Source organism: Henckelia pumila, chromosome 1 (genome assembly GCF_033568475.1).
Source record: "Henckelia pumila isolate YLH828 chromosome 1, ASM3356847v2, whole genome shotgun sequence".
NCBI lineage: Eukaryota > Viridiplantae > Streptophyta > Magnoliopsida > Lamiales > Gesneriaceae > Henckelia > Henckelia pumila.
In genome coordinates, this window is record NC_133120.1 from 73,113,057 (window position 1) to 73,138,772 (window position 25,716).

At 37.4% G+C, this 25,716-nt stretch overlaps 2 protein-coding genes across 3 annotated transcripts; both read right to left on the reverse strand.

Moving 5' to 3' along the window:
* Positions 1-6,072: 6,072 nt before the first annotated feature.
* LOC140876499 (monosaccharide-sensing protein 2-like) lies at positions 6,073-18,762 on the reverse strand. Of its 2 annotated transcripts, none has more exons than XM_073280480.1 (6): positions 18,664-18,762; positions 17,782-17,901; positions 16,978-17,538; positions 13,514-14,457; positions 7,394-7,581; positions 6,073-6,757 (listed from the first exon to the last, which is right to left on the reverse strand). In XM_073280480.1, exons 2-6 carry the CDS (start codon positions 17,858-17,860, stop codon positions 6,316-6,318), a joined length of 2,214 nt encoding a protein of 737 aa, XP_073136581.1. In that variant the 5' UTR covers positions 17,861-17,901; positions 18,664-18,762; the 3' UTR covers positions 6,073-6,315. The 2 variants fall into 2 exon arrangements, with proteins under 2 accessions (XP_073136581.1, XP_073136580.1); XM_073280479.1 differs by lacking the exon at positions 18,664-18,762 and adding an exon at positions 18,077-18,654.
* Positions 18,763-24,308: 5,546 nt separating this feature from the next.
* On the reverse strand, positions 24,309-25,088 carry LOC140865029 (secreted RxLR effector protein 161-like). The gene has a single exon (XM_073269522.1). The coding sequence runs from the start codon at positions 25,086-25,088 to the stop codon at positions 24,309-24,311; it is 780 nt and encodes a 259-aa protein (XP_073125623.1).
* Between the last annotated feature and the right edge of the window lie 628 nt (positions 25,089-25,716).

Sequence of the window (25,716 nt, forward strand, 5' to 3'; positions counted from 1 at the left end):
ATGATTCTTATAAAACTAACAAGAATAAACTAGCAACAGCCAGCTCTAAACAAGCTGAGCAAGATCCTGAGTTTCAGGTGGAGCAAATGGATTTGGACATTTTCTCAGAATCTGGAGCTGCCAAAAATCAGAATCAAGGTGGAGAAAATCAAAGTAAATCTGATAACTCATATGATGTTAACTCCGGTCTTGATCAAAAGGTTATTGACACTGAAACTCATGAAGTGTTAAATGAGGAAGGAAATCATAATGAGACTTCAGAAGATCAGCAACTTAATGACTACCTTATTGCAAGAGATAGAGTGAGAAGGGAAATCAGACCACCTACCAGATATGCAAGCTCTGAATTTACAGCTTTTGCCCTAAATGTGGCTGACCTATTTGAATTGGAAGAGCCAATGAGTTACAATGAAGCTCTTAAAAGTAAGGACTGGCCGAAATGGAAGAAAGTTATGGAAGAAGAACTTGAGTCATTGCATAAGAACAATACTTGAAAGTTGGTTGATAGAGCTCAAGGCAAGAAAGTCATTGGACGCAGATGGGTATTTACGATAAAATCAGGGATTCCTGGAGTAGAGGCAGCTAGATATAAGGCTAGATTGGTTGCAAAAGGTTTTTCCCAAGTTGAAGGTATTGATTACCATGACGTCTTCTCCCCAGTTTTTAAGCACACTTCATTTAGGATCATATTGGTCATTACAGATATCCATGAAATGGAATTGGAACAATTAGATGTCAAGACAACTTTTTTACATGGAAATTTGGAAGAAGAAATTCTAATGACTCAACCCGAGGGCTTTATCAAGCAAGGGGAAGCCGGGAAAGTGTGTCTGTTACAAAAATCAATTTATGACCTTAAGCAATCACCAAGACAATGAAATTGCCGATTTGATGAATTTATGCTTCAAAGAGGATTCCAAAGATCAAAATATGATAGTTGTGTCTATTTTTTGAAGCTGGCAAATCAGTCCTACATCTACCTACTTATCTATGTCGATGACATGCTTATAGCATGTAAAGATTCCAAGGAAATTCAGAAGTTAAAGCTTCTTCTCAGCTCTGAATTTGACATGAAGAACCTTGGACAGGCAAAGAGAATCTTACGGATGGATATTGTAAGGAACAGGAAGCTCAAGACGTTGTCAATATCTCAAGCAGGGTATTTATAAAATGTTGTCGAGGTATTTGGCATGAAGGATGCAAAGGAGGTAAATACTCCGATTGGTGCACATTTTAAACTCAGATATGTCAAAGATGAAGAGGTTGAAAATGAATCTGCACAAATGATAAATATTCCTTATACAAATGCAATAGGCAGCATCATGTATTCTATGGTATCAACAAGGCCGGATATAGCTGGATATTGTGACTCGAATTATGCCGTTGATCTTGACAAAAGAAGATCATTATCTAGATATGTTTTTACTGTTGGAGGAAATGTGGTTAGTTGGAAGTCAAATCTACATGTTGTAGCTCTTTCGACAACCGAAGCCGAGTATATTTCACTCACTGAAGCAGTAAAGGAAGCATTGTGGATTAAGGGATTCGTAACTAAAATGGGACAGGAACAGAAGTCAACAGCTATTTTCTGTGACTCCCAAAGTGCTATTCACCTATCTAAGAATGCTATGTTTCATGAAAGAACAAAACATATTGATGTGAGGCTACACTTTGTGAGGGATATTATCTCAAGGGAGCTAATTCATGTGAAGAAGATAGACACACAAGTTAATCCAGCTGATATGCTGACAAAAGTGATTCCAGTGGGCAAGCTCAAAGAAGCTTTGAGCATGCTAAATGTTTTGGAATGAACACTGATTACTGTTACATTGGGGCACTCCTAATAGAACCACTGACATGTAAGGAAATTGAGCCAAATAGGTGGAGATTTGTGAAAACTAATTTGACTCAATTAGTAACTAATGGCTGAGATTAAAAGTGTTTAATCTATCTTCATCTAACGGCTGGGATTTAAAGAAGGCTTATAACCATCGTTTATAAGTGAATCAGCAGTTAAGTTGGTTAAAAGAGAATCAAGAGCTATTGAAAATCTGCTTCGTTCAAGAAACACGAAAGTCTTCTGGAACAGAGCATTAGAGACAAGAGATCTCTGAATTCGAAGCCTGGTGCTATTTTCCTTCTGTTCTTGAGTTTATAGCATCTATAAGGCTCGGTTGTACAATCTGTGAAGATTGTGGAAGAGTGTTTGTAACTCGATTACTTTGTCGATATAGTGGATTCATAGTGGGGATAACCCAAGAACCTTGGATGTAGGATAGTAATATCCAAACCAAGTAAATTCTTGGGTATTTGCGTTCTTAGTTTTCTACATTTGTATTATTGAAGTACTTGAATTCTCCTTCTCGCATGTTGTTCTTGGGAATTATCTTTACATGCCCCCTTCGTGAAAAATCTTCTTCACCATTCAACAACTCCTCTCCATCACTGAACACACACTACACGGCTTTCATTGAAGAAAATCAAGGTGGTGAAGTCTCGTTCGTCCCGGAAAAATTATACGCATTCGTTATCGTATTTCAATTGAAATCTTCATAAAGGCACATTTGAATTCTCTCCTTGGGCACCATTTAAGTTGTAGTATTTTGTTTTCATCATGAAATATTTAACCATGCATTTTGGATATGGCTTAGATATGAAATTTGCATTTTTATGTTGAGCAGATTTGTTTTCTTACCTCTTCAAGATTTTCCTCACGTTTTTCTTGATTGGATCGTTCAAGGTCTGTTGGCTCATGGCTAAGAGGTGTCTAAGGGTCCTTAGGATCAATCTGGGTCAGAGGTTTAAGGTGGAATAGGCTGGAATTGTGGCATTTTATCTCTGATGCACCAGTCGCGCAGTGCAAGGGTTCCATGGAAGAGAGGCTCGTTCTACTTCCTCGGGCCATGGTTTGATGTAAGGTTGGATGGGTTGGAACCCCCTAGATGTTGGATAAGTTTTGGAAGTGGTTTCACGGTTTTTGGTGGTCGGATCAAGGGGCACGAACAAAAGATTGGCCACTGCTCCAGTCTGCGTGCGAGGAGAGAATAACTTGCTTGCAGGTCGTCGTGTGAGCTGTATGGGTCATGGTTTGGGTTGAGTCTTAGCTTTATGGATGCTTCTGGAAGTGGGCTAGGTGTTAGTGGTGGTTTTCCGACCATTGGTTGCCGGAGAGCGGCGGCCAAAGTCCCGCAGCAGGTGTGCTCACGACCGAAGTCATGGGGAGGGGGCTATCGGGTGGTATGAGTTTTAGGCGGGCTGGGCTTGGATCTTGGGTCTGGGTCATATCTAAAATAGTGCGGGTCATGTTAGCTGGGTCCGGGTTCAGATTGTGTTAGTTGAGCTAGGGTATTTTTATTTTAGGATTTGTTATTAATTTAAGTGTTAAATTGGGCCTAAGTAGAATTAATGAATTTAAATGGGCTACTTGGGATATTATTTTGGGCTTAAATAATTATTTAAATGAGTCCATTAAATTTTATGGACCTAGAGTTCGTGAAATTTATTGAGCCAGTTTTGGGGTGTTTGGGCCCATTGGGCAAGACCAGATGTTAAATGGGCTTGGGCTTGGTTATTGGGCCCGATATATCTTATTGGGCTTGAATAATTTATTTAGGCTTAAATTTAATTTAATGGGATTAAAATGTGTTATTGGGCAAGTTTAGAAGTTAATGGGTATAAGTATAAGGAGTCAGCAGCATGAACCAATCCATGAAAAATTATGCATAGTCCGTAAATATATAATTAATTATTGCATGAATATTTTAAATATGTAAAAGTATTATTTTTATATAAAATAATTAAATATATATTTACTGGCAAAATTTTATGAAAATATGATCATGAAGAAATTTTTATGATTGTGCATGATGAATAATATGTATGATGTTGGACATAAGAAAATATTTTAAGGAAGTTGAAGTGGGTGTGTGACAATCTACGGGATTGGAAATGAGATACCTAGGCCCGGAGACCTTTTCATATGCCACGGGACTGTGGGTCGGGATATTGGGGCCCGATTGCCTTTTCATATGATTATGATTATGTTTGCCTACGGATCCGGGATCAGCCTGGTGAAGGGGCCAAGAGGTGGAGATCCCACCGCCACGTACATTGGTTCTTTGATTGATCAATCACTTTCACGGTCACACCACATGGATATAACCTTCAAAGATTTTAAATTATGATATGTCATAAATATGATATATGATGAGCATGTTATGTTATGATATGTTATGTTATGATCATGTAAGATATATTATGTTATGATCATAAAATAGAAATATTAAGAACATGCATGTATATAATACTATATATTATGTACATTGCATGTATTTTATGTTGCATGAATTTTAGCATGTTGTTATTATGAGATAGAACGTGTTGAGCCTCTAGGCTCACTAGACTTAAATGGTGCAGGTGAGCAAGCAATTGAACTAGAGTATATTGCTCCGACTGGCGGTGAAGACGTATGAGCCTCCCTGCAGCCGGCTAGCCCGTGATCTTTGCTCAAGTTTATGTTTTGAGTGGATTTGAATATTAATACATTTTTCGCACAAATTTTAATATTTATTTATGAGTTAATGGATGTTATGTGGAGGATCCTAAGGGTGTTTGGTTTGAATATTTTATGCATGTATTTATGTTTATCTTAAAAATATTTAATAGCATGCAATATTACGGAAATTTTTTAAGTAGAATATTTTATGAAAAATTTATTTTGAGTTTAAACATATTTATATATAATAATTTTTTTTTACACGTTATAGGTATAAAATATTAAATTATCTTAATTTTTTTTTTTTGTGGTAGTAGTCGTTTCATTGCATGTGCATATATCATGTTGAAATTGTATCTCTTTCGAGATAGCCTTTCTAATATGGTCGCACAACCCTACACTCTTGATATGTGGTTTGACACACGGGTGTTGGGAGATGTCGTGATGTCGGAGACTGACACCAAGGTGATCTAGACGAGTGTGAGAATCCAATGGATTGAACCCAGATGGTATTACTCACTCACGACGCCTAATCTGAGCAGGATCGATCTAGTGATCAGTATACTCAATCACATCATTTTGCATGCACATATAAGTCTGTATACTCATATTTACATACTGAACGTTAGTCGCTCACGTCCTTGGTGTTATTTTGGACACCCCATTGCATGTCTCAGATTGAACAAGGCAGGTGGCTCAAGGGAGGGTTAGGAGTGGTGCCAACGATCACTTGTGGAGATTATCAGTTTTTGATTTTATCTTTATTTGTTAAGATACAGTTCGGTATAGTTGTATAACAGTTATTTGAGTTACTGTTGTTGTCGATTGTATTTCGCCGGATTTGATTTGAGATGATTTATTGTTTCCACAAATTATCTCTGTCATTAAATTTATTATTTTAAGTTAACTACATGATTAAATTCTATTTAGCAGGTGGTTCGAATCGGATCACTACAAGAATGTTGTGTTACTTTAGAGCCATCAACATCATGATACTTAATAGACACTAAAGTATCAACAATCATAATTGTTGGTTATTCTTAGAGCACCAACGATAAATTGAGTTTTTTTTTTTGCCTGAAAGTAAATGAGATACTGAACTTATCGATGAGCCCTTAGTCCAATGGCTAAGGTTGAGGCTCTGAGACTCTTTGGTCTCAAGTTCGATTCCCCCTGACTGCGGATAGTTTTTTTTAATTTATTTAGATAGATTTAGAAGTTTTTTTTGTAATTCTTCTGCTCGAGATAAACACGTTTAGAGTCCACGCTCAAGCCTCATCTGTAATGCGGACATATACTTTATATAATTATAATTTGGATCAAGATTGTATTTGTATTCTAAAAAAATGATATACTGAATATTGACAATATTTTGTGTTACTTCATAAACATCAAAATAAAGATATTTATTTTAGTTCTCATTCGATGACAAACTGTGCTACAAACGTGCTATAAATACCAGAGAACAGAGGTAATTCATAACAGTAATATCAATTTTTACAAATATTACCTAGTAATATTTATCTCGATCATAAATCTTTCAAATCTAACTGAAGATCATGTAGTACAAGAAACAATCCGCAACATAATTTTTATTTTTATATTTCTTTGAAACATGATTAAATCGCTTGTAATTCGACAAATGGATTGAACTAAAGCTTTAACACATTATTATACGTTGCAAAGATATATAAAAGAAAAAGGAAAAAGAAAGAAACAAGAGTCTCTAATACGCAGAAATTCCTTAGGAAACAACATTGCAACAAAGCAACTGTAGCACCACACAAAGAGTATCAACTTAAATAGACTTCAAGATTCTCTCATTGCTCCTGTTTCGCAGCCTGTTTGGCTCCAACGGCAAAGAACTCCGTGATAACTTCCAACGGCATACCCTTTGTTTCCGGAACCTTCAAGAATATGAAAATAAACGAGATCACGCAAACAACAGCATAAATGCCAAAAACGCCAGATAAACCGATCGAGCTAAGCATCACGGGGAGAGAGTAGGTAACGATGACATCACATATCCAGAAAACCAGGGCGCAAATAGCAATGCATATTCCGCGAACCATTGTGGGGAAAATTTCCGAGCAGAGAATGTTAGGGATCGGTCCGTAGCCCATAACAAAGGTGCAAAAGTAGAGCACGACACAAATTGTTGAGATCACAGCATGAGCCACAGTTCCAAGGTCAATTACGTTTCCGATAACTAGGACGATCAATGATATTACCAAAACTGGAATGGTTCTCAGTAGAAGGTACCTAAACGAGCATAATCAATGGTAAGACATAAAATTTCAAGGAGAAAGATGCACAGAGCGATGTCAAAACAACCATCAGAGGAGAATTCAACCGTCACAACCAGAACATTAAAGGATTTTACATGGTCGTCATAAAGTCCACACTCCACCCCATATTTTACACATAAACGATCACTTTTTACCACTGAAACACAAAATTTTCAATCTACACTCTTGTTTCAAATGTTGTTCAGGTGTTCAATTGAGTGCCAAGTGTAATTGGAGCACTATCTGAAAAAGGAAGCTTGAAGTGACACAGAATTACCAATAAAGAAAATTATTCGGAAATAATATGGACGGCATCATAGTTCAAGATCCACGAATCAATGGGTTGGATCACACTATCAAGACTTCACTACAATTCTGGTTAAATCTAGTCACAAATTGCACAAGCATCATAAGAAAATTGAGACCGGCTGCTAGTTAACTACTTAAACCATAACTGAGATGTCAAACTCCTAGAAAATTTTCATACAAATTCCAAGATTAATGACGATAAACTCATAATATAAACCTTTTCTTAAACAAAAACCATATGCGAAGTGGAACAACATGAGAAATATGGCGAGAGAAGAGGCAAAAAAGGAATGAAATTTACCTTCTACCAGCTATGTCCATGAACCTCATAGCAATAGCAATACTAGGGAGCATCAAAAAATTGGTGACGGCACTGATAAGGAAAGATGCAGAGTCGGAGCCAAGGCCAAGGTTGGATAGTAGAACTCCAACGCCTGCCTGTTGAAGAATTTGAGGAGTGTAGTACAAAACTCCGTTGATACCAGAAAACTGCAAAGATAAATATAAGAAATAATGAAGTAAAGAGTAAAAAATATTTACATATATTAATCGAAAGGCATGTACACGCTGCATATTCACACTCCACAAGCAGCAACCAGAAATTTGTTGACAACCACCACTTAGAGATCAAAACTTTCAAAGATGGTCGACTTTCAGAAATGGTAAAACATAAGCCTATTTCAACTAACAAGTCAATGACACCAACCTATTCATTGATTCACTCTAGCACCTGGCGTGATTCGAACAAAATCCTATGTCCTTCAAAATCAACAACTCTATGTCATGAACCGTGAAGAAGATATGGGCCAAGAATGGACAGACAAGCCCAAAGTTTATCAGCGCTTCACTTATGGAAAATTCAAGGCTAAAGATTGAAGAGCAAGAAGATTTTATTTCCTTAGTTAATAAGAATAATTATTTCCTTGTTTTTGATTTCAGCGTATCTCTTAAATTTGGTAGGATTTTTCTGTCAGTTTATTTTTGGATTGCGTCTTCGTTATATGTATGGACTTGGTGAGCAGATTTAGGTATTGAGAAAATATATCAATATAAACGTTTTTGTTTACAAAATCGGGTGGTTCTCTTGTTTTTCTTGAGCCCCAAAGTATTCAATTAATCATAGGTCGTCAAGGCCGTAAATCAAATCGGCAGGAATTCTATTCCGAACTAAGAGATTTCACAGTCCAACGTCCCATAACTCGATCCCAAACCCAGGCTCGTAACATATTGGCGTCAGAGACAGCTGTTATGGGGGACATGAGCAAGCTGGAGCAGAAATTCGAGGCATTCATGAACATGTACCAGGAGGATAAACGTGCTACGGAACAGAGGCAACGGGAGATGGCCGCACAATTACTGGAACTGTCATTGAGTATGACAAATATGCGTTCTGAAAATACAATTGGGCAGAACGGGGAGAATAGCTACAAGGACTCACAACATCGACGTGAGGACTCGAAGCACACCGACGATGGAGACAGCCGCAGGTATATTCCAAAATACTCAAAACTGGAATTCCCTAAATACAATGGTCAAGGAGACCCGTTGGGATGGATTAATAGGTGCGAACATTTTTTTCGACATCAACGCACACTGGAAGAAGAAAAGGTGGAGTTAGCATCATTCCACCTAGAAGAAGAGGCGCAAGTTTGGTTCCTAAAATTGGAGAGAGATAGGCCGAACTTACCATGGGACGACTTCAAAACACAATGTAATCTCAGATTTGGCCCGACAATCCGCAGTAATAAATTGGGTGAATTATCCAAGTTACGTCAAACAGGAACCGTAGGAAAATATCAGCGCAGGTTCGAACAGTTGGCTGCTCATGCTTGTGCACTCACCAACGAACAAGAAGTCCGAAATATTGATCAGTGGGCTCAGGGAGCAGATTGCAATAGAGGTGGAAATCCAGCATCCAAAGGACTTAATGAGTGCCATGAGCCTTGCTCGATTATTTGAGCGCAAAGAAGGCACCCAAGAGCCGCGCAAAACAGGGGTTAATCCTAGTTCACCACCATTTGTTAAGAAATTAAATCGAGGGGAGATGGAAGAGCGACGATCACGTGGGCTCTGTTTTAATTGTGATGAGATGTATGCCCCCGGTCATCGATGCAAAAAATTATTTTGGTTGGAAGTGACCGATGAAGAACAAGGTGAATCCGAAGACTTCCAGGATTTGGGACTGACCATACATGCTATTTTCGGGTCCTCGCAAGCACAAACCATGAAAATTTGGGGGGCTATTACTGGTGTTCCGGTTTTTGTGCTTATCGATTCTGGTAGCACACATTGCTTCTTGGACACCAACTTGGCTCATAAATTGCAGCTACCCATAGAGAAACCAGCGGGCCTTTGGGTGACAGTGGCCAGTGGAAAGAAATTGCCGTGCCTCGGAGTTTGCCGTCATATAAATATCCAACTAGAGCGACATCTCTTCTGTGTGGATTTTTATATCTTATCACTCGGTGAATTCGGCGCCGTTTTGGGAGTAAATTGGCTCCAAACACTTGGTCCGATCACATGGGACTTCCAGGATATGTCGATGAGATTCGTGCAAGGGGCCACGACGATTGCATTATCTGGCCTTCAAAAAGGAGGCACTACAACCAGCCTCCAATTATCTACGTTGCTTACCAATGACGACGCCAGACACGGACAGTTAGCACAACTTTTGGCCGAATTTTCTGATATATTTGCGGAACCCACGGGACTTCCACCTTCGCACCAAGCCAATCACACAATCATACTGGAACACGGGGCCAATCCCATCGTGGTGCGTCCATACCGCTATCCTCATGCCCAAAAGGATGAGATTGAGCGACAATGCGCAGATATGCTTGCGAAGGGGCTCATTCGACCTAGCACCTCTCCATTCTCCTCCCCAGTACTCTTGGTCAAAAAGAGCGACGACACTTGGCGGTTTTGTGTCGACTATCGGGCTCTCAATGCGAAAACCATTAAGGATAAATTCCCGATACCAGTAATCGACGAGCTGTTGGAAGAACTTCATGGTGCAAAATATTTTTCCAAGCTGGATTTGCGAGCCGGATACCATCAGATTCTTATGGATCCTAGCTGTGTGCATATGACGGCCTTTCGCACTCATCACGGCCACTTTGAGTTTGTAGTAATGCCCTTTGGCCTTACCAACGCACCTTCTACCTTCCAATCAATCATGAATTCGGTGTTTGGGCAGTATTTACGGTAGTTTATTTTGGTTTTCTTTGATGATATTTTAATCTACAGCCCAACGTGGGAAGACCATTTGGGTCATGTTCGCACAGTTTTTTCGATATTACGACTGCACCGATTTGTCTTGAAGCACTCCTAGTGTATTTTTGCACGGACAGAAGTGGCCTATCTCGGTCAAGTGGTCAATCAAACAGGGGTTAAAGTCGACGAGGACAAGATTAAGGCAGTCAAACAATGGCCAGCTCCAACCACGGTTAAAGGGTTGCGAGGGTTTTTGGGTCTCACCGGTTATTATCGTAAATTTGTCAAGGATTATGGCATCATTGCCGCGCCACTTACCCAGCTATTAAAGAAAAACTCATTCAAGTGGAGCGACGAAGCTTCTCGAGCTTTTGATCAATTAAAAAAGATGATGACAACAACACCTGTTCTTTCCTTGCCGGATTTTTCAACCAACTTTGTGGTGGAGTGTGGCGCGTCTGACATTGGGATTGGCGCGGTTTTGCATCAGAATGGCCGCCCCATTGCTTTTTTTAGCCAACCTTTACCACAGCGACACAGAAAGCTCCCTGCATATGAAAAAGAGCTAATTGGATTAGCTAAAGCAGTGCGCCATTGGAGGTCTTATTTTTGGGGAAATACCTTTGTGGTTCGCACCGATCATTACAGCCTTAAGTTTTTACTGGAGCAGCGTATTACGACATCCCCACAACAGCATTGGATTAGCAAACTTCTGGGTTTTGATTTTCACGTGGAATACAAAGCGGGCAGCTCCAACGTGGTGGCAGACGCGCTGTCTCGGCGTGATGAGGAAGGGGGCAGTTTACAGGCTATTTCCATGCCTCATGTCGACATTTTCAGCAAGATCCGTGAAGAACATGGTCAAACAGCAGAGCTTCAACCATTGATCCAGAAAATCCAGCAAGGCGAGGCTATCGGGCCTTGGGAGTTCCAGGATGGTTCTTATATGGTATCGCCAGCGTGTGTATTTACCAAAAACCTCTCCCTCCATTGCACCTGTCATTTCGAATACACACAATGCCTACCATGAGGGCTTCCAGAAAACTTTGCATCGCATTTCTTGCGATTTCTTTTGGATGGGAATGAAGCGTCAAGTCCAAGAGTTTGTGGCCACGTGCCTCGTCTGCCAACGGAATAAGGTGGAACTTTTAAAACCTGCAGGGTTGCTCCAACCCCTTCCAATTCCACATGTATGGGCTGATATATCCATGGATTTCGTGGAAGGGCTTCCGATGTCGCAAGGTAAAAATGTGCTATTGGTGGTTGTGGATCGCCTCTCTAAATATGCTCATTTTTTAGCACTCTCGCACCCTTATACGGCGGTGCATGTGGCTCGAGTTTTCTTTGATCACGTGTTTAAATTGCATGGGCTGCCGGAGACCATTGTTACTGATCGAGATGTTACCTTTACAAGCTCTTTTTGGAAGGAACTTTTCCGGCTAAGTGGTTCACAATTATGCTTTACTTCAGCATATCACCCGCAATCCGATGGTCAAACAGAGGCTGTCAATCGCATTGTGGAGATGTATTTGCATTGCTTCACAGGGGACTATCCAAAAAAATGGGTCAGTTGGCTGTCGTGGTCAGAGTATTGCTACAACACCAGTTTTCATTCTTCTCTTCGCACTACGCCATTTGAAGCAGTCTATGGTCGGCCCCCACCTCGATTACTGTCATACTGCCCCGGGCTCTCACGCATTGATTCCGTGGATCGAGAGTTACAAAATCGGGATCAAGTGCTCCTGGAATTGCGAAACAGGCTCTTGCAAGCACAAAACTCCATGAAAACACATTATGATGCTGCTCATCGTGACCTCCAGTTCAACGTGGGGGACAAAGTGTTGCTTAAGCTACAGCCCTATCGCCAGAAATCGTTAGCTTCGCGCAAAAATCAGAAACTCGGCCCTCGTTATTATGGTCCATTTCTGATCCTCAGTCGCATTGGGTCCGTCGCATACAAACTTCAACTTCCAGAGTCATCCAAAATCCATCCAGTTTTTCATGTTTCCACACTCAGAAAATTCAAAGGCACTCATGATGCAGACCCTGTGCTTCCACAGTTTCCAACCGAAGAGGAAAGCCGACAACCGCAGGCCATCTTGGATACACGCATACGCAATGGCAACCAAGAGTTTTTAGTTCATTGGCAAGGACTGGCGCCATCTGAGGCTTCTTGGGAAGTTGTTTTTGTTTTGGCAGCATAATTTCCATCTTTCAAGTTCGAGGACAAACTGGCATCTCAAGGGGACGGCAATGTCATGAACCGTGAAGAAGATATGGGCCAAGAATGGACAGACAAGCCCAAAGTTTATCAGCGCTTCACTCATGGAAAATTCAAGGCTAAAGATTGAAGAGCAAGAAGATTTTATTTCCTTAGTTAATAAGAATAATTATTTCCTTGTTTTTGATTTCAGCGTATCTCTTAAATTTGGTAGGATTTTTCTGTCAGTTTATTTTTGGATTGCGTCTTCGTTTTATGTATGGACTTGGTGAGCAGAATTAGGTATTGAGAAAATATATCAATATAAACGTTTTTGTTTACAAGATCGGGTGGTTCTCTTGTTTTTCTTGAGCCCCAAAGTATTCAATTAATCATAGGTCGTCAAGGCCGTAAATCAAATCGGCAGGAATTCTATTCCGAACTAAGAGATTTCACAGTCCAACGTCCCATAACTCGATCCCAAACCCAGGCTCGTAACACTCTACTATTGGGCTGTTTGATTCGGACATAATCTATTTATCTCATGAGCAAATAGCTTCTCCCATAAATGGAAAACGTGCAAGTTCAAACCATTTTTCTGATGAGACAGGTTACACCAGTACAAAAAAAATAGAAAGATGCATACCCAAACAATTCTAAACGGAATTAAGGATAGACCCATGGGAGAGTAAATTGTTCAAATCATGTAAAAATAATCAAATTTCATGCGTAATTTTTCAAAACCATGAAGTTCAACGCCAAAATACGATTACTCATCCCCCTCAACCATATTCTTAGGTACGCGCATGAAGGAATGTTGAGAGATCTAAAAAAGCAGCACATAATGTCATAAGTTGATAGAAATTGAAGTTATGTTGCCCGGCACTCCAAGGAATAGTAAATCTAATAGGAAATAAATAAAGAGAGATTAAGGACATGGTGGCGATATCATCTAGGACTACAATGAATTTCTTTCACATATTTATACCAAAAGAAGTTAAGCAATACCTGCTGCAGTATTTGGATCCCAATCCCGACCATCAATGCTCGTTTAACACCTGGTTCAAGAAGAGCAGCTAGGCGAGGTGCTTTTGAAGCAGCTTCTGATGGGTGCACCATTGCAGGTCCAATTGGACGCTGATCCATAAGTTCCTTTGAATAAAGAGCTGGCTGGCTGACTAGAGCAGCAGCTTGGATAAACTCACCCTCTACAGGTCCATCGCCACCAGGGATTGAAACGAGAGAGCCACGTCTTGAGCCATGGCCATGGGTACCCTCTTGGTGTAGATAAATCCGTTTAAACCCGCCTTCTTTTGTCCCATCTTCACCTTCTCTTTCAGACCATTTCCATGCTAATTGCCAACCACCACCAATGCCCATGCTACCGACTGCTTCTCCGGCATTCAGAGTACTATGACGCCTCATGCTTAAGATACTGCCATGGGACTGAGGATTGGCCATGTCCTTCTCCATGCTCGTATTTTGACGTGAGATCAAAGGGCTCTGCAAATTGTCATCCGAATCTCCATCGACCTCGGATGTGTAGCCCTCACCTTCTCTTTGCAAACTCTCTTCATCCCACTCGTCATTTTTAATGTGAGGCTCAGCGGTGCTGAACATGCTACCAAAATTTGGGAATAGCATGCTTCGCATACTTCCTGTCTCAGGGAGTTTCTCATGAACACTGCCGAAGAGTGTCACAAGAGGATCCATAAGCGGGATGCTTTGATTTACCATGCTTCCTTGGCGGGAGACGAGGCTAAGACGACTCTGACCCGTGACTGGACGGGCAACCCATGAGAGGCCTTCCTCAGGGCCATACAATTTGATACGGTCTTTATCAACTGATGGGTCATGATTCTCGTCAAGTTCATCTGCTGGACCAATTATATACTCTTCTATGGAAGTTTCACCACCAACTACCAAACCTTCAACTAGTAAAGCCATCTCGCCTGTATATGAAAGTAACGTCAGCTAAAGTCGAGTTATGAACTTGCACATAAAAAGCACAAAAGATGCATGTCAAGTGTTCCCATTCAAAGAGAACAGAAACAATTGTTCCACCGTGACCAGTTTGAACTTATCTCATCAATGATACAAGATTCTATCGTTAACATCACAAATTTATTACAAGTTTTGATGTCTAATATTGTGTGGTCAAAGAATGGGTTGGTAAGTTGGTGATTAGAGATTCAAATGAAGTAGGAAATGAGAAAAAAGTACTAATATCGACAAGAATCCAATTATAAGAATTTCAGCCAGTAGAAGTCCCAAAAAATATGGATTTAACAAATTTGTGACCAAAGCTGTCTGCTTAAATATTAAGAAAGAAAGCATTTGCACGTGTGGGTCTCACTGGGACTTGTGGATCAAGCTTACAACAATCCCTCGAACATTAGAGACAGGATGCCAATTACCTATTGCACAAGACAAATAAACTCAATAATATTATCACTAGTTTCAGATAATAAAACCGAGATGTTACATGTACATGCATGATGGATATGATAATCATTGATGCGTGCTTTTCTATTTTTAGTCAATTCTGAGACAAATTCGGGTGCCAAAAATATGTAGATCCAATTGACATTCAAGGAAGTTTAAATCCTATATATTCTGGGCAAAATATTTGAATTTATTAGGTTTGGCATAAAGGTAAAAAAGTTGTCAAGTAACCAACAATGGTCCTATCAATTGCAAAAGTGTTGTATGGAAACTGAAAAGTAACATATTTTTGTCTGGACAAATCAACTTGTCTTTGAATCATCACTTACATTATCAAATGGAATGAAAGGGACAAAATCATATTGTTAACAGAGACCAACATTAAATGCTAATCATTCCGGATTCCACATTCTAAATGGTGTTCCAATCTTATTTTTCATGTATCTAAATAATTATCCATGTTTTTTTCCGCACACGTGGATGAATCAGAAGTGCTTTTAATGGATTCGTGTATTTACCTAATTAAAAGAAGACAAGATCCAATCTTGACTTATCGAGCTGGGGCGGGAAACAAAGTACACTTGTCTTGTAATTCTTTTAAGGCAATAAACTAAAAAAATACCGTTAAACATTGTTACACACGATATTAAATGTATACTTTCTCCACTTGGATCCTCTCCACGCCCTAAAGGACAACCAAATACCCTTTCAGCATCCAACACAGCGCTACAATCATAATGATTATGGAAATTTAAGCATGAACAATGATTATATTTTTATGTAATATTTCATCACACAGCTATACTTTTAATTGGTCGAGTTAACAAACCTTTTTAGAAATTCAATAATCTCAACATCCTCTACAAAATTTTCTGACACGGACATAAAATTTTATTTTATTTTTATCATGATAGCTAATGACAAGACTTAGGACAGCAATAGTGTGAAATGCACCAAAACAAAATGAAAAGGTAAAATTACCCTACTCCATCCCCCCATCCCCACCTGGAACAAAAGCAATAGAGATTGTCATTAATTTGTTGTGTATTACATGCAATTATGTCCCAGCAACCGAAAAAGACAATAAAAAGAAAAACCAGAAGTAAATCGAAGTCCTTGCCAGATACATAGGTTTTTTTTTAATATCTTAACAATGTTCATATGCCATTATGGCACTAACTAAGATAAATGCGAACTAAGAATAACTGTGATGTTGAACAAGACAAAAAAGAAACTCAGACTTTGGAGTGTGATGTCATTGATGGAACTAGTGAGTTTGACAGGGTACCAACTTCTAAAAAACCACCAGATTATGTAAACATTCATAGATAGATCTTAAAACCTCATCATTAGATCATATGCATCCAATCTATTGATCACAACAAGCATTGTGAACTATCACAAACCATCATGATTTTGACATGAAATTCGTAAACTATTAACTATAGTTCAGTAATTACAAGAGAATTGTAAAGTGACTGCTTGGCACCGCTCTTGCATCTGGATCTTCTCGTCCACTCAATTTCAAGTTTATTACTTGTCATAACAAAATAAATCTCACCACAAGATTGCTTCATGCAATTTCTCCTTACGTCCTCATAAATGCAAAATTATTCAAATAAGCAGATCATGATGCAATATATATTCTTGGCTTTTCAGAAACCATTGCCAGCATATATTTTCCAACCCTTACAAAATCAACATGAGATTCATTAAGCCTATCTGCAAACCACCAAAAAAATGTTGTTTGGTAGCTTACCCTCGAGTAGACAGTGAAGATCACTGCTTCTAATCTGATATGCCATAAGGAACTTATGAGTTTAGCATAGTATGGGATATCTATGCCAAACTAGACTAGGTAAGCATTTATAGCTATATCACAGAGTTATGTAATCCGTTAACGACAAGAAACGGTTTATCTTAAATTAACGACATGCGGGCAATTATTGCTAACATCAAACAATTTGGTAACCATTGGATTCTGAAAAAAAAATTTATGTAACACGTGGAACTAGAGACAAATGTACCAGATACGTCCTCTCTGCCACGCAGTTTCTGCAGAACGGTTTTAGCCTCAAGCATTTTTCCTTTACTTACTAGCCATCGAGGAGATTCCGGCAAAAACAATACGGCCAACGCAAAATATAAAAGAGAGGGAATAGAAAGAACTCCAAGCATCAGTCGCCAGCTAGGTGATGGAGTCAAGGACATTCCGAAAATCATACAATAAGACAGAAACATCCCACCAGAGCCTGTGAACTGAGGAAGAGTATTTAACAAGCCTCGTATCTCGGATGGAGCTGTCTCAGATATATAGAGGGGAACTAGAGTAACAGCAAGTCCAATACCAAACCCATCTAAGAGCCTTGCCAGAAGAAGAATATATACGTTTGGTGACCACAGCATTATCAGGCCGCTGAGAAAATAGAACAAGGATGACAAAATAAGCATTGGACGTCGGCCAATCCAGTCAGATACCGTCCCAGAGCAAGTCGTGATGACTGTGGCCCCAATGAGTGACATTGCCACGATAAGACCTTCTACCGCAGCTCCCAATTCTAGCTCTTTCTTAATATAAACAACAGCCCCTGAAAATATCAGAAACAAATAACATTCAGAAGATGCTGCAAAGCAGATACATTAATAATTAGAATTCTGGCAGAAATTCCACAACAGTGTCTAAGAAAATATCTGGAAGATGGCCCAAGTGGTATCACGAGATAGATACTTTCATCCCAACCAGAAACATTCAATATATTAGCTTCGAGTTTCAAAACCATGAATTCAGTAATTCACCTCAATACATTGAGGAAAAGAGAATGCACAATTACCTGCGATGGTGGCATTATCCCAACCCTGCAAAAAGTTGCCAAGTGTAGCAGCAATGGCTACCAGTGTTGCCCCCTTCATCTTTTTTCACCGATTAATTATAATTCAATTTCTTCAACAGACTGCTCACAAAAAGAAACTAAAACCCATGAAACACTAATACACAACAAACAATTCAAAGAGAACAAGAAAAACAAAAAAGCATCAACGATTAGAAAAAAAGAGCAAGAAAGTTAACACCAAAAAAAGTTCAAAAGGGAGAACATTCAGAGATCTAGGTGGAAAACATTTCCATACCTATTGGGAAGAAGAATGCGAGGGCACGAAAAGAGTGGTGAATATACCCTGTATATATTCACTTAGAAAGAGAGAGAAGCGAAGCGTAAAACACAGCCGTTAAAGTACAACTAAGGAGTACAAAACAATTTCCCGAATTCAACATTTGGCAAATTTGCCACCGAAATTAAATCACTGCAATTCGAACTCGAATCTCCCGAATTAAATTTGAACTGCTTAACGACAAATTAATGCCTCAAAAACCTACGCCTCAGCAAACTCCAGCAACTACCAAGTGAAAAAGTGGGGGAAAAAATACAACAAAAAACCACACGCTGTTCGGTTCAAGAAACTGTTTCCTTTCAATAATTATCGAACTTGGCCACAGTGATTCAAAACAGTAGCGAAAATTCCGAAGTGCCCACAAGCTTAAAACCGACCAAGAATCATAATTTGCAACAAAGATTGATTCTTTACAGCCTAAGAGCTGAATTTTGTGAATGGAAATAAAGGGATAACAGAAAAAAGAAGATTAAAAAAACGGCGTTACATTCCCGAGAAGTAGTGAGTGTGTGGGAAGGAGACAAGAGCAAAAACCAAAGGTGGACCTTTTCAAGTTCAATTTCCTCCAGAACTATCTTTTTTACAAGGCTTGATGGAGATGTCAGATTGACAACCAAGTCAACATTCAGTCGACAATCATTTTTGCTAAGCTTGGAAATACACATTTTGTGTGTGTGAATATTATGTACATATTTATATATATTATTTATTTTATATATTTGATATAAATAAACTGAAAAAAAAAAAAATTAGATTCACTTGATTCTCTCTATTACGATGTGATTAAGAAAAAAACATAGTCAAGGAGTCGGGAAAATGAGATAGTGATATGCTAGTTTAATTTAGTGAATAATAGTAGAGGTATTTCTAAACAACTATTAAAATGACAAAAATGTTTTCGTATGTTATTATAAATTTATAATGTTGTATAGATGTGTAGATATATCAAATTAAAAAATTAATCGGAACTAAATAAATAAGGGTGGGTTTAGATTAATTGTGTGTAAAATTTGTTGCTTAACTTTTACATAAAATAATACTTGAAAATTTGCCTAGATTGTGTTATCCTATATATATATATATATATATTCTAATGCATTTCATTTTTCAAATTAATGAGACCACCGCATTTCTTGAGATGTAAACAAACATAAAAGTTATTCAAGTGGGGTGGGGTGGGGGTTGTACAAAAATTTCATAGGGAATTTGTCTTCGAATTCATAGATATTATTGGTCGCATGTTTGTCCATACATTTTAACAAGAGATTTTGTAAATGTTCAGATGATATAGAATGTGATGTTATGGATCTTGCTGCTATGTATTTGAAATATACATTTTGAAAAAGGAAATAAAATATACCTTTATATTTTCTTTTCTTTTCTTTTTTTATATTGGGGGTGGGGGTTGTCAAATGTCAGGTTTTGAATAGGGATGGCAACGGGGTGGGTTTGGCTAAACTCGAGACCCGCCCCGCCTTTCTTTGGACCCGCCCCGCCCTGTGAACCTGGCGGGTCCAATTCGGGTTAGACCCGTTGGACCCGCCAAAAATTAAATAATTTTAAATTTATTAAATTAAAAAATTTAAAATTAACAAAAATAATTAAATGTAATTTCAAATTTTATAATATTTAAGACAAAAAAAATATTTCCACAACTTAAAATTGATCAATTTGTAATTAATTAATAATTACTAACCAAAAAATATTATAATGATATATTTTTATATTAACCTATCATAATAAAATAAATTTATTTCAATCCAATAATAGTATACACTCAAATTATGAATAAAATATTAATTATTTAATATAAAAATATAATTATATATTATTAATATTTTATATATATTTTATATTTATTTATATACATGTATATTTTAAATTTATATATACATATATACTAGGAGGGGCGAGTCCGGGGCGGGTTTGACCAAACTCGGTACCCGCCCCGGACCCGCTTCTGGACCCGATTAGGCGGGCGGGGCAGGTTTGATGCGGGGTCGGGTTTAGACCCGATCCATTGTCATCTCTAGTCCTGAACCAAGACCTCTCCCATTTGTGAGAGCATGGTACGACTTAGGCTAGAAGCTTTAGGCACCTTTATCTTTGTTGGAAATATTGAATGAAAAAGAGTTGAAAATGGAGTTGGAAACGTTCAAGGAAGAAAAAAAAAATTTGTGCTCGGGCGCAAGTTTCTGCGCTCGAGTGCGCCTGGCAAACGACCAAGCAGTAGCAAGAGAAACTTTGCGCTGGAGCGCAAGTTTCCACACTCGAGCGCGCCTGGCAAGTGGCCAGGCAGTAGCAAGCAAAACTCTGCGCGCTCAAGCGCAAGTTTCTGCGTTCAAGCGCGCCGTCTGACTCTTCCAAAGAGGTATAACTTTTTTTGGGCCATTTTTCGCTTTGGGTTGCATCTTTGACAAAAGGACACGTTCTTTGGACCCAAACCCGTGGTTGTATATATATAACAATCCTCTATCTGATGAAAAACATACAACATACATAAGAGAAATCATCAAAAACATTCAACGAACATGTTTCTGCAATCTTTTCTTCTCTTCTTCACTTGAAAAATTCTGCATATCAGAGTTCGCCGAGATCAAGTAATTTGTTGTTCTGCTATTACTTGATACAAATCATTGTAACTTAGATACAATTGTCTACACCATTTAAGCACTTAAATACGGGGCAATTTCGTCTTGTGGATAGAGAAAATTTCTCGCATTGACTATTCTATTGTTGATGAGGTTTTCAGAATCCGAAATACAGACTAATAACAATCTTTTCTATAGCATTAAGTTTGAGGGGAGGATGGTAAGCTTTTTTCATTTTGGTCTAATTGCATGGATTAGTAACTTTATCTTTTCTATAGCATTAAGTTTGAGGGGAGGATGGTAACCTTTTTGCGTTTTGGTCTAATGGCATGAATTTTATTAATTTTTTAATGATATGTCAATTAGTCTCAACGTCCTCTTTTAATTTTTTGAGTTTTCTTATCAACAAATTGTTTTTTTTTCTCTCTTCATAATTGATCTCCGCCTCAAAATATTTTCAATATTTTATATATTCTAACGGCAGAATACTTTATGAAAAAAAAAACGGTTTTTAATATTTCTCCCGTTTATTCACAAACTTCCTTGACATTTGAATTTTGGCATTAGCAAGAATGAAAGTCCAACATTATATGAAACTTTGCTCTTCCTATCTGAATTTATATAGCAAAAGTATAAGACTCGAATTGATTTTTTTTGTTAATGACTTAGCGATTTTATTACCCTAACGAGGACTCGTGTCATCCTTGGAGATTGGGAGGAAAGGGAGACCATGGAGAGACCGGCCTGGAGCTGGTCTCGATAAAGTTAATATATATCCCACCTAGACACCAACTTACATCTAATTCCATCCCGGGTGTGCAGCAACCCAAAAAGTGAGTCAGATTACTCTGAACTCATACAAGCCCATGCTCATATTTTTGGAAGGTTAAAATTAGAAGAACTAAGTCAACTGATCGTGGACCCTGCCCAACGACAATCACGGGACACGTCCCCATATTCACAGATCATGCTGAGACCAAGAAGTGCGCCACATCCCAATATCGTGACCACTACCCGAGATTGAATCTCGGGATTGTCACCGACATCGGTACCTTATAAATACCCTCAACATAGTTGAAATTAAGGAGTTTATTTCACTCTCACAAACACTCTCCACAGCCATTTTCTTAAACATTTTTCTTCCATTTTCATGAGTACTCCACTGAATTGAGCGTCGAAATGGCCACGTCTGTAACCCTTCTGGAGTCTTGCTGACATTTCTCGTTTCAGTGTGCAGATCATCCAACTCGGGTTCGTTATCCCGATTAAGAATTCTCACAAGGAAGGACACATTCGAACTGAAAAATTGTCCATCTGATTCAATCCAATTTTCCCGAGTAACATCATTCTTATTGGTATTCTTCTTTGGTTCATCCTTCAGTAAAATCACGTGTAATCACAATCTATACATGCTCTAAGTAGGTATTCAGATCAAATTAACAATGACTCTTTACTTAAACAATTTTTTTTCCTTCCAAAAAAAATAAAAAAAAATTATGTCTTTCAAGTGTGACTTGTCTTCTAGAATAATTGTCTTTCAAGATGTCGAGTGAGTTTGAACCCACGAGACTCTTGTTATCTTACATTAGTTTTTCTAACGCTAACCAAACTATACGCATATTTTTCGGACAAAATCTTACTATTTAATTAAATTTGAGCTCTTGTACTAACTAACTTTTAATTGATTTTGTGAGGTTTTATTTGAAATTATTATGATGTCGTCGTTATATAACTTTATTTGTTAAATTATTATTTATTACCTAAAAATTAAAATAGTCTTTCTTTTTAAATTTTCAATCTTATTTTTATCTATATTTTAAAATCGAATTCTATATTTATCTATATTTTAAAATTTTAAGATAGTTCAACACTTCTAAGAAAAAAACAAGCAACCTGGCAATCGGCTGACACACTTTAAAAAATAAGGTGAAATGTCAATTTTGTGAAAATTTATTGGTACAAGGGCAATTTCGAGGACAAAACTTGATGTCCAGTTTTGTCTCTAGTCAATATAATCTTTCGATATACTATTCGTTCATGGCACACACAATACGCATGTTAAAAAGAAAATAAAGAATGAAGTATTTATAATTATTTTGGTATAATTTCTAAGTATTATTTAGATGATAACAATGATTAAATCATATTAAATATGTAAATTGCTAAAATTATATGTGAATTTTTTAATGTTCAATTAGTTGAGATTATGTGAATTTTTGAACTTTTGAAAGTAGATGAGATATAGTAGTTTTGAGTAATTATAAATTTATTAATTTTTTTATTAAATAAAAATATTACCTTTTTAAATTGACAACGATATTTTTGTAAAAATTATTTGGTGTCACCAGGTTGAATCACTAAGGTCTCAACCTTTATATATACTAGCATAATCGCACACACGCGTTGCGTGTATATAAAATAATATAATATATTTAATATTGTATGTTATGCATGCATAAATAATATTTTTTCGATAATATTTAAATTTATTTTTTTATTTATAAAATAATATAAAAATAAATTTAAAATTTATTTATCAATTTATCTTATCTATAATGTTTAGTTGAGAAAAACATGGAAATTTGATATATCGAAATTTTAAAAAAAACAAATAAAAATAAAAGTGTAATATTTATAACACATGAGGGCAATTTTGGCAATGAAAAGATGGAAGGGAGAGATTCTGTATATATAAGAAGATATATATATATATATATATATAAATTTTCAGCTGCCCAACCAATAATGCCCAACTTGTTTCCGACCACTAAAATCCATTACCGTATTTTAGTTATGCGAAAAATAAAGAAAAAACAACTAAAACCCGGTACCGGATTTTAATGGTCGGAAACGAGGTGAAAAAATATTGTTGGGCAGCTGAAAATTCCTCATATATATATATATATATTCTATATCTATTTCTTGAATCTTTAATATATATATATATATATATATATTAAAGATTCAAGAAATAGATATAGAATATGACTCTTATGAGACGATCTCATGAATATAAATATGTTATACGGGTTGATTAGATCCTTGTCTATAAATAAAATTAATATTTTTGACACAAAAGTAATAAATTTTCACGAATGGGGTCAAATTAAATATCATTCTCATAAAATTGATCTATAATACAATCTCATATAAGTTTATGGTGTTATAAAATAAAGGAGAAACTAACCAAAGAATATGCAAAGAAAACAAGTAAATTCAATATATTGAATGTGTTACATGAGTGACCTATTTATATGTACAAGAAACTGGAGATAAGATCAAATAAATTGATATGATCACGATTCTATATCATCTTTTTGAGATTTGAATATAACTCTATGATAACTCAATATTTGATTATCTTGACATCCATAATATTATAACACTCCCCCTTGGATGTCAATCGACGGATGTGCCTCGTTAAAACCTTACTAGGAAAAACCCAATGGGATAAAAACCTAGCGAAGGAAAAAGAATACAACATCCCTCGTTATTGCTAAACTGCCTCGTTAAAAACCTTGTCATGAAAAACCACTTGGGAAAAATCATGAACAAGGAAAAAAGAGTGCAGTTTGGATTAACTCCCCCTGTTGCGAACATCACTTGAAATCTCTAAGTCGCCGCATTCCGATCTTGTACACCAATTTTTCAAAAGTTGATGTGGGCAATGATTTTGTGAAAAGATCGGCCAGGTTATCACATGAGCGAATTTGTTGAACTTCAATATCACCTTTCTTTTGCAAATCATGGGTGAAAAAGAACTTTGGAGATATATGTTTTGTCCTATCGCCTTTGATAAATCCATCTTTCAGTTGAGCAATATATGCCGCATTGTCTTCGTAAAGTATTGTCGCTATGTTTTTAGTAGAAGACAAGCCGCATTCCTCTTTTATATGATGAATCATTGATCTCAACCAGACACATTCTCGACTAGCTTCATGGATTGCAAGTATTTCTGCATGATTTGATGAGGTAGCGACCATGGTTTTCTTCGTAGATCTCCAGGATATAGCCGTTCCACCATAAGTAAATAAGTACCCAGTTTGTGATTTTCCTTTATGTGGATCAGATAGATACCCAGCATCTGCATAACCAATCAATTGCAAATTACAAGCATTAGAATAAAATAAACCCAAATCACGAGTGCCCTGAAGATATCTAAATAAATGTTTAATTTCATTCCAATGCCTTCGTGTAGGAGAAGAACTATATCTTGCCAACAAATTTACAGCAAATGCTATGTCTGGTCTGGTGCTATTAGCAAGGTACATCAATGCACCAATTGCACTAAGATATGGTACTTCTGGACCAAGTAGTTCTTCTTGCTCATCACGAGGTCGAAAAATATCCTTTTCCACATCAAGGGATCGAACAACCATGGGCGAACTCAATGGATGGGCTTTATCCATATAAAATCGCTTCAACACTTTTTTTGTATATGTGGATTGATGGACTAAAATTCCATCCGTCAGATGTTCAATTTGTAAACCAAGACAAAATTTTGTTTTGTCTAAATCTTTCATCTCAAATTTCTTTTTCAAGACATCAACTGTCTTTTCAAGTTCTTCGGGACTTCCAATGATATTTAAATCATCGACATATACAGCAATAATGACAAAATTTGATCCATTCTTTTGAATAAAAACACATGGGAAAATTGGATCATTTTTGTAGCCTTCTTTCAACAAATAGTCGCTAAGTCTCTTGTACCACATACGCCTAGATTGTTTTAGTCCATACAAGGATCTTTGTAGTTTAATGGAGCAAACATTTGCAAAATTTGAAGCAAATTCTTCTGATATCTTAAATCCTTCAGGGATTTTCATGTAAATATCATTATCAAGTTTCCCGTACAAGTATGCAGTAACAACATCCATAAGACGCATTTCAAGTCTTTCTTGTGCGGCCATGCCAAGAAGATATCGGAATGTAATTGCATCCATCACACGAGAGTACGTCTCTTCATAATCAATGCCGGGTCTTTGAGAAAAACCTTGTGCTACTAAT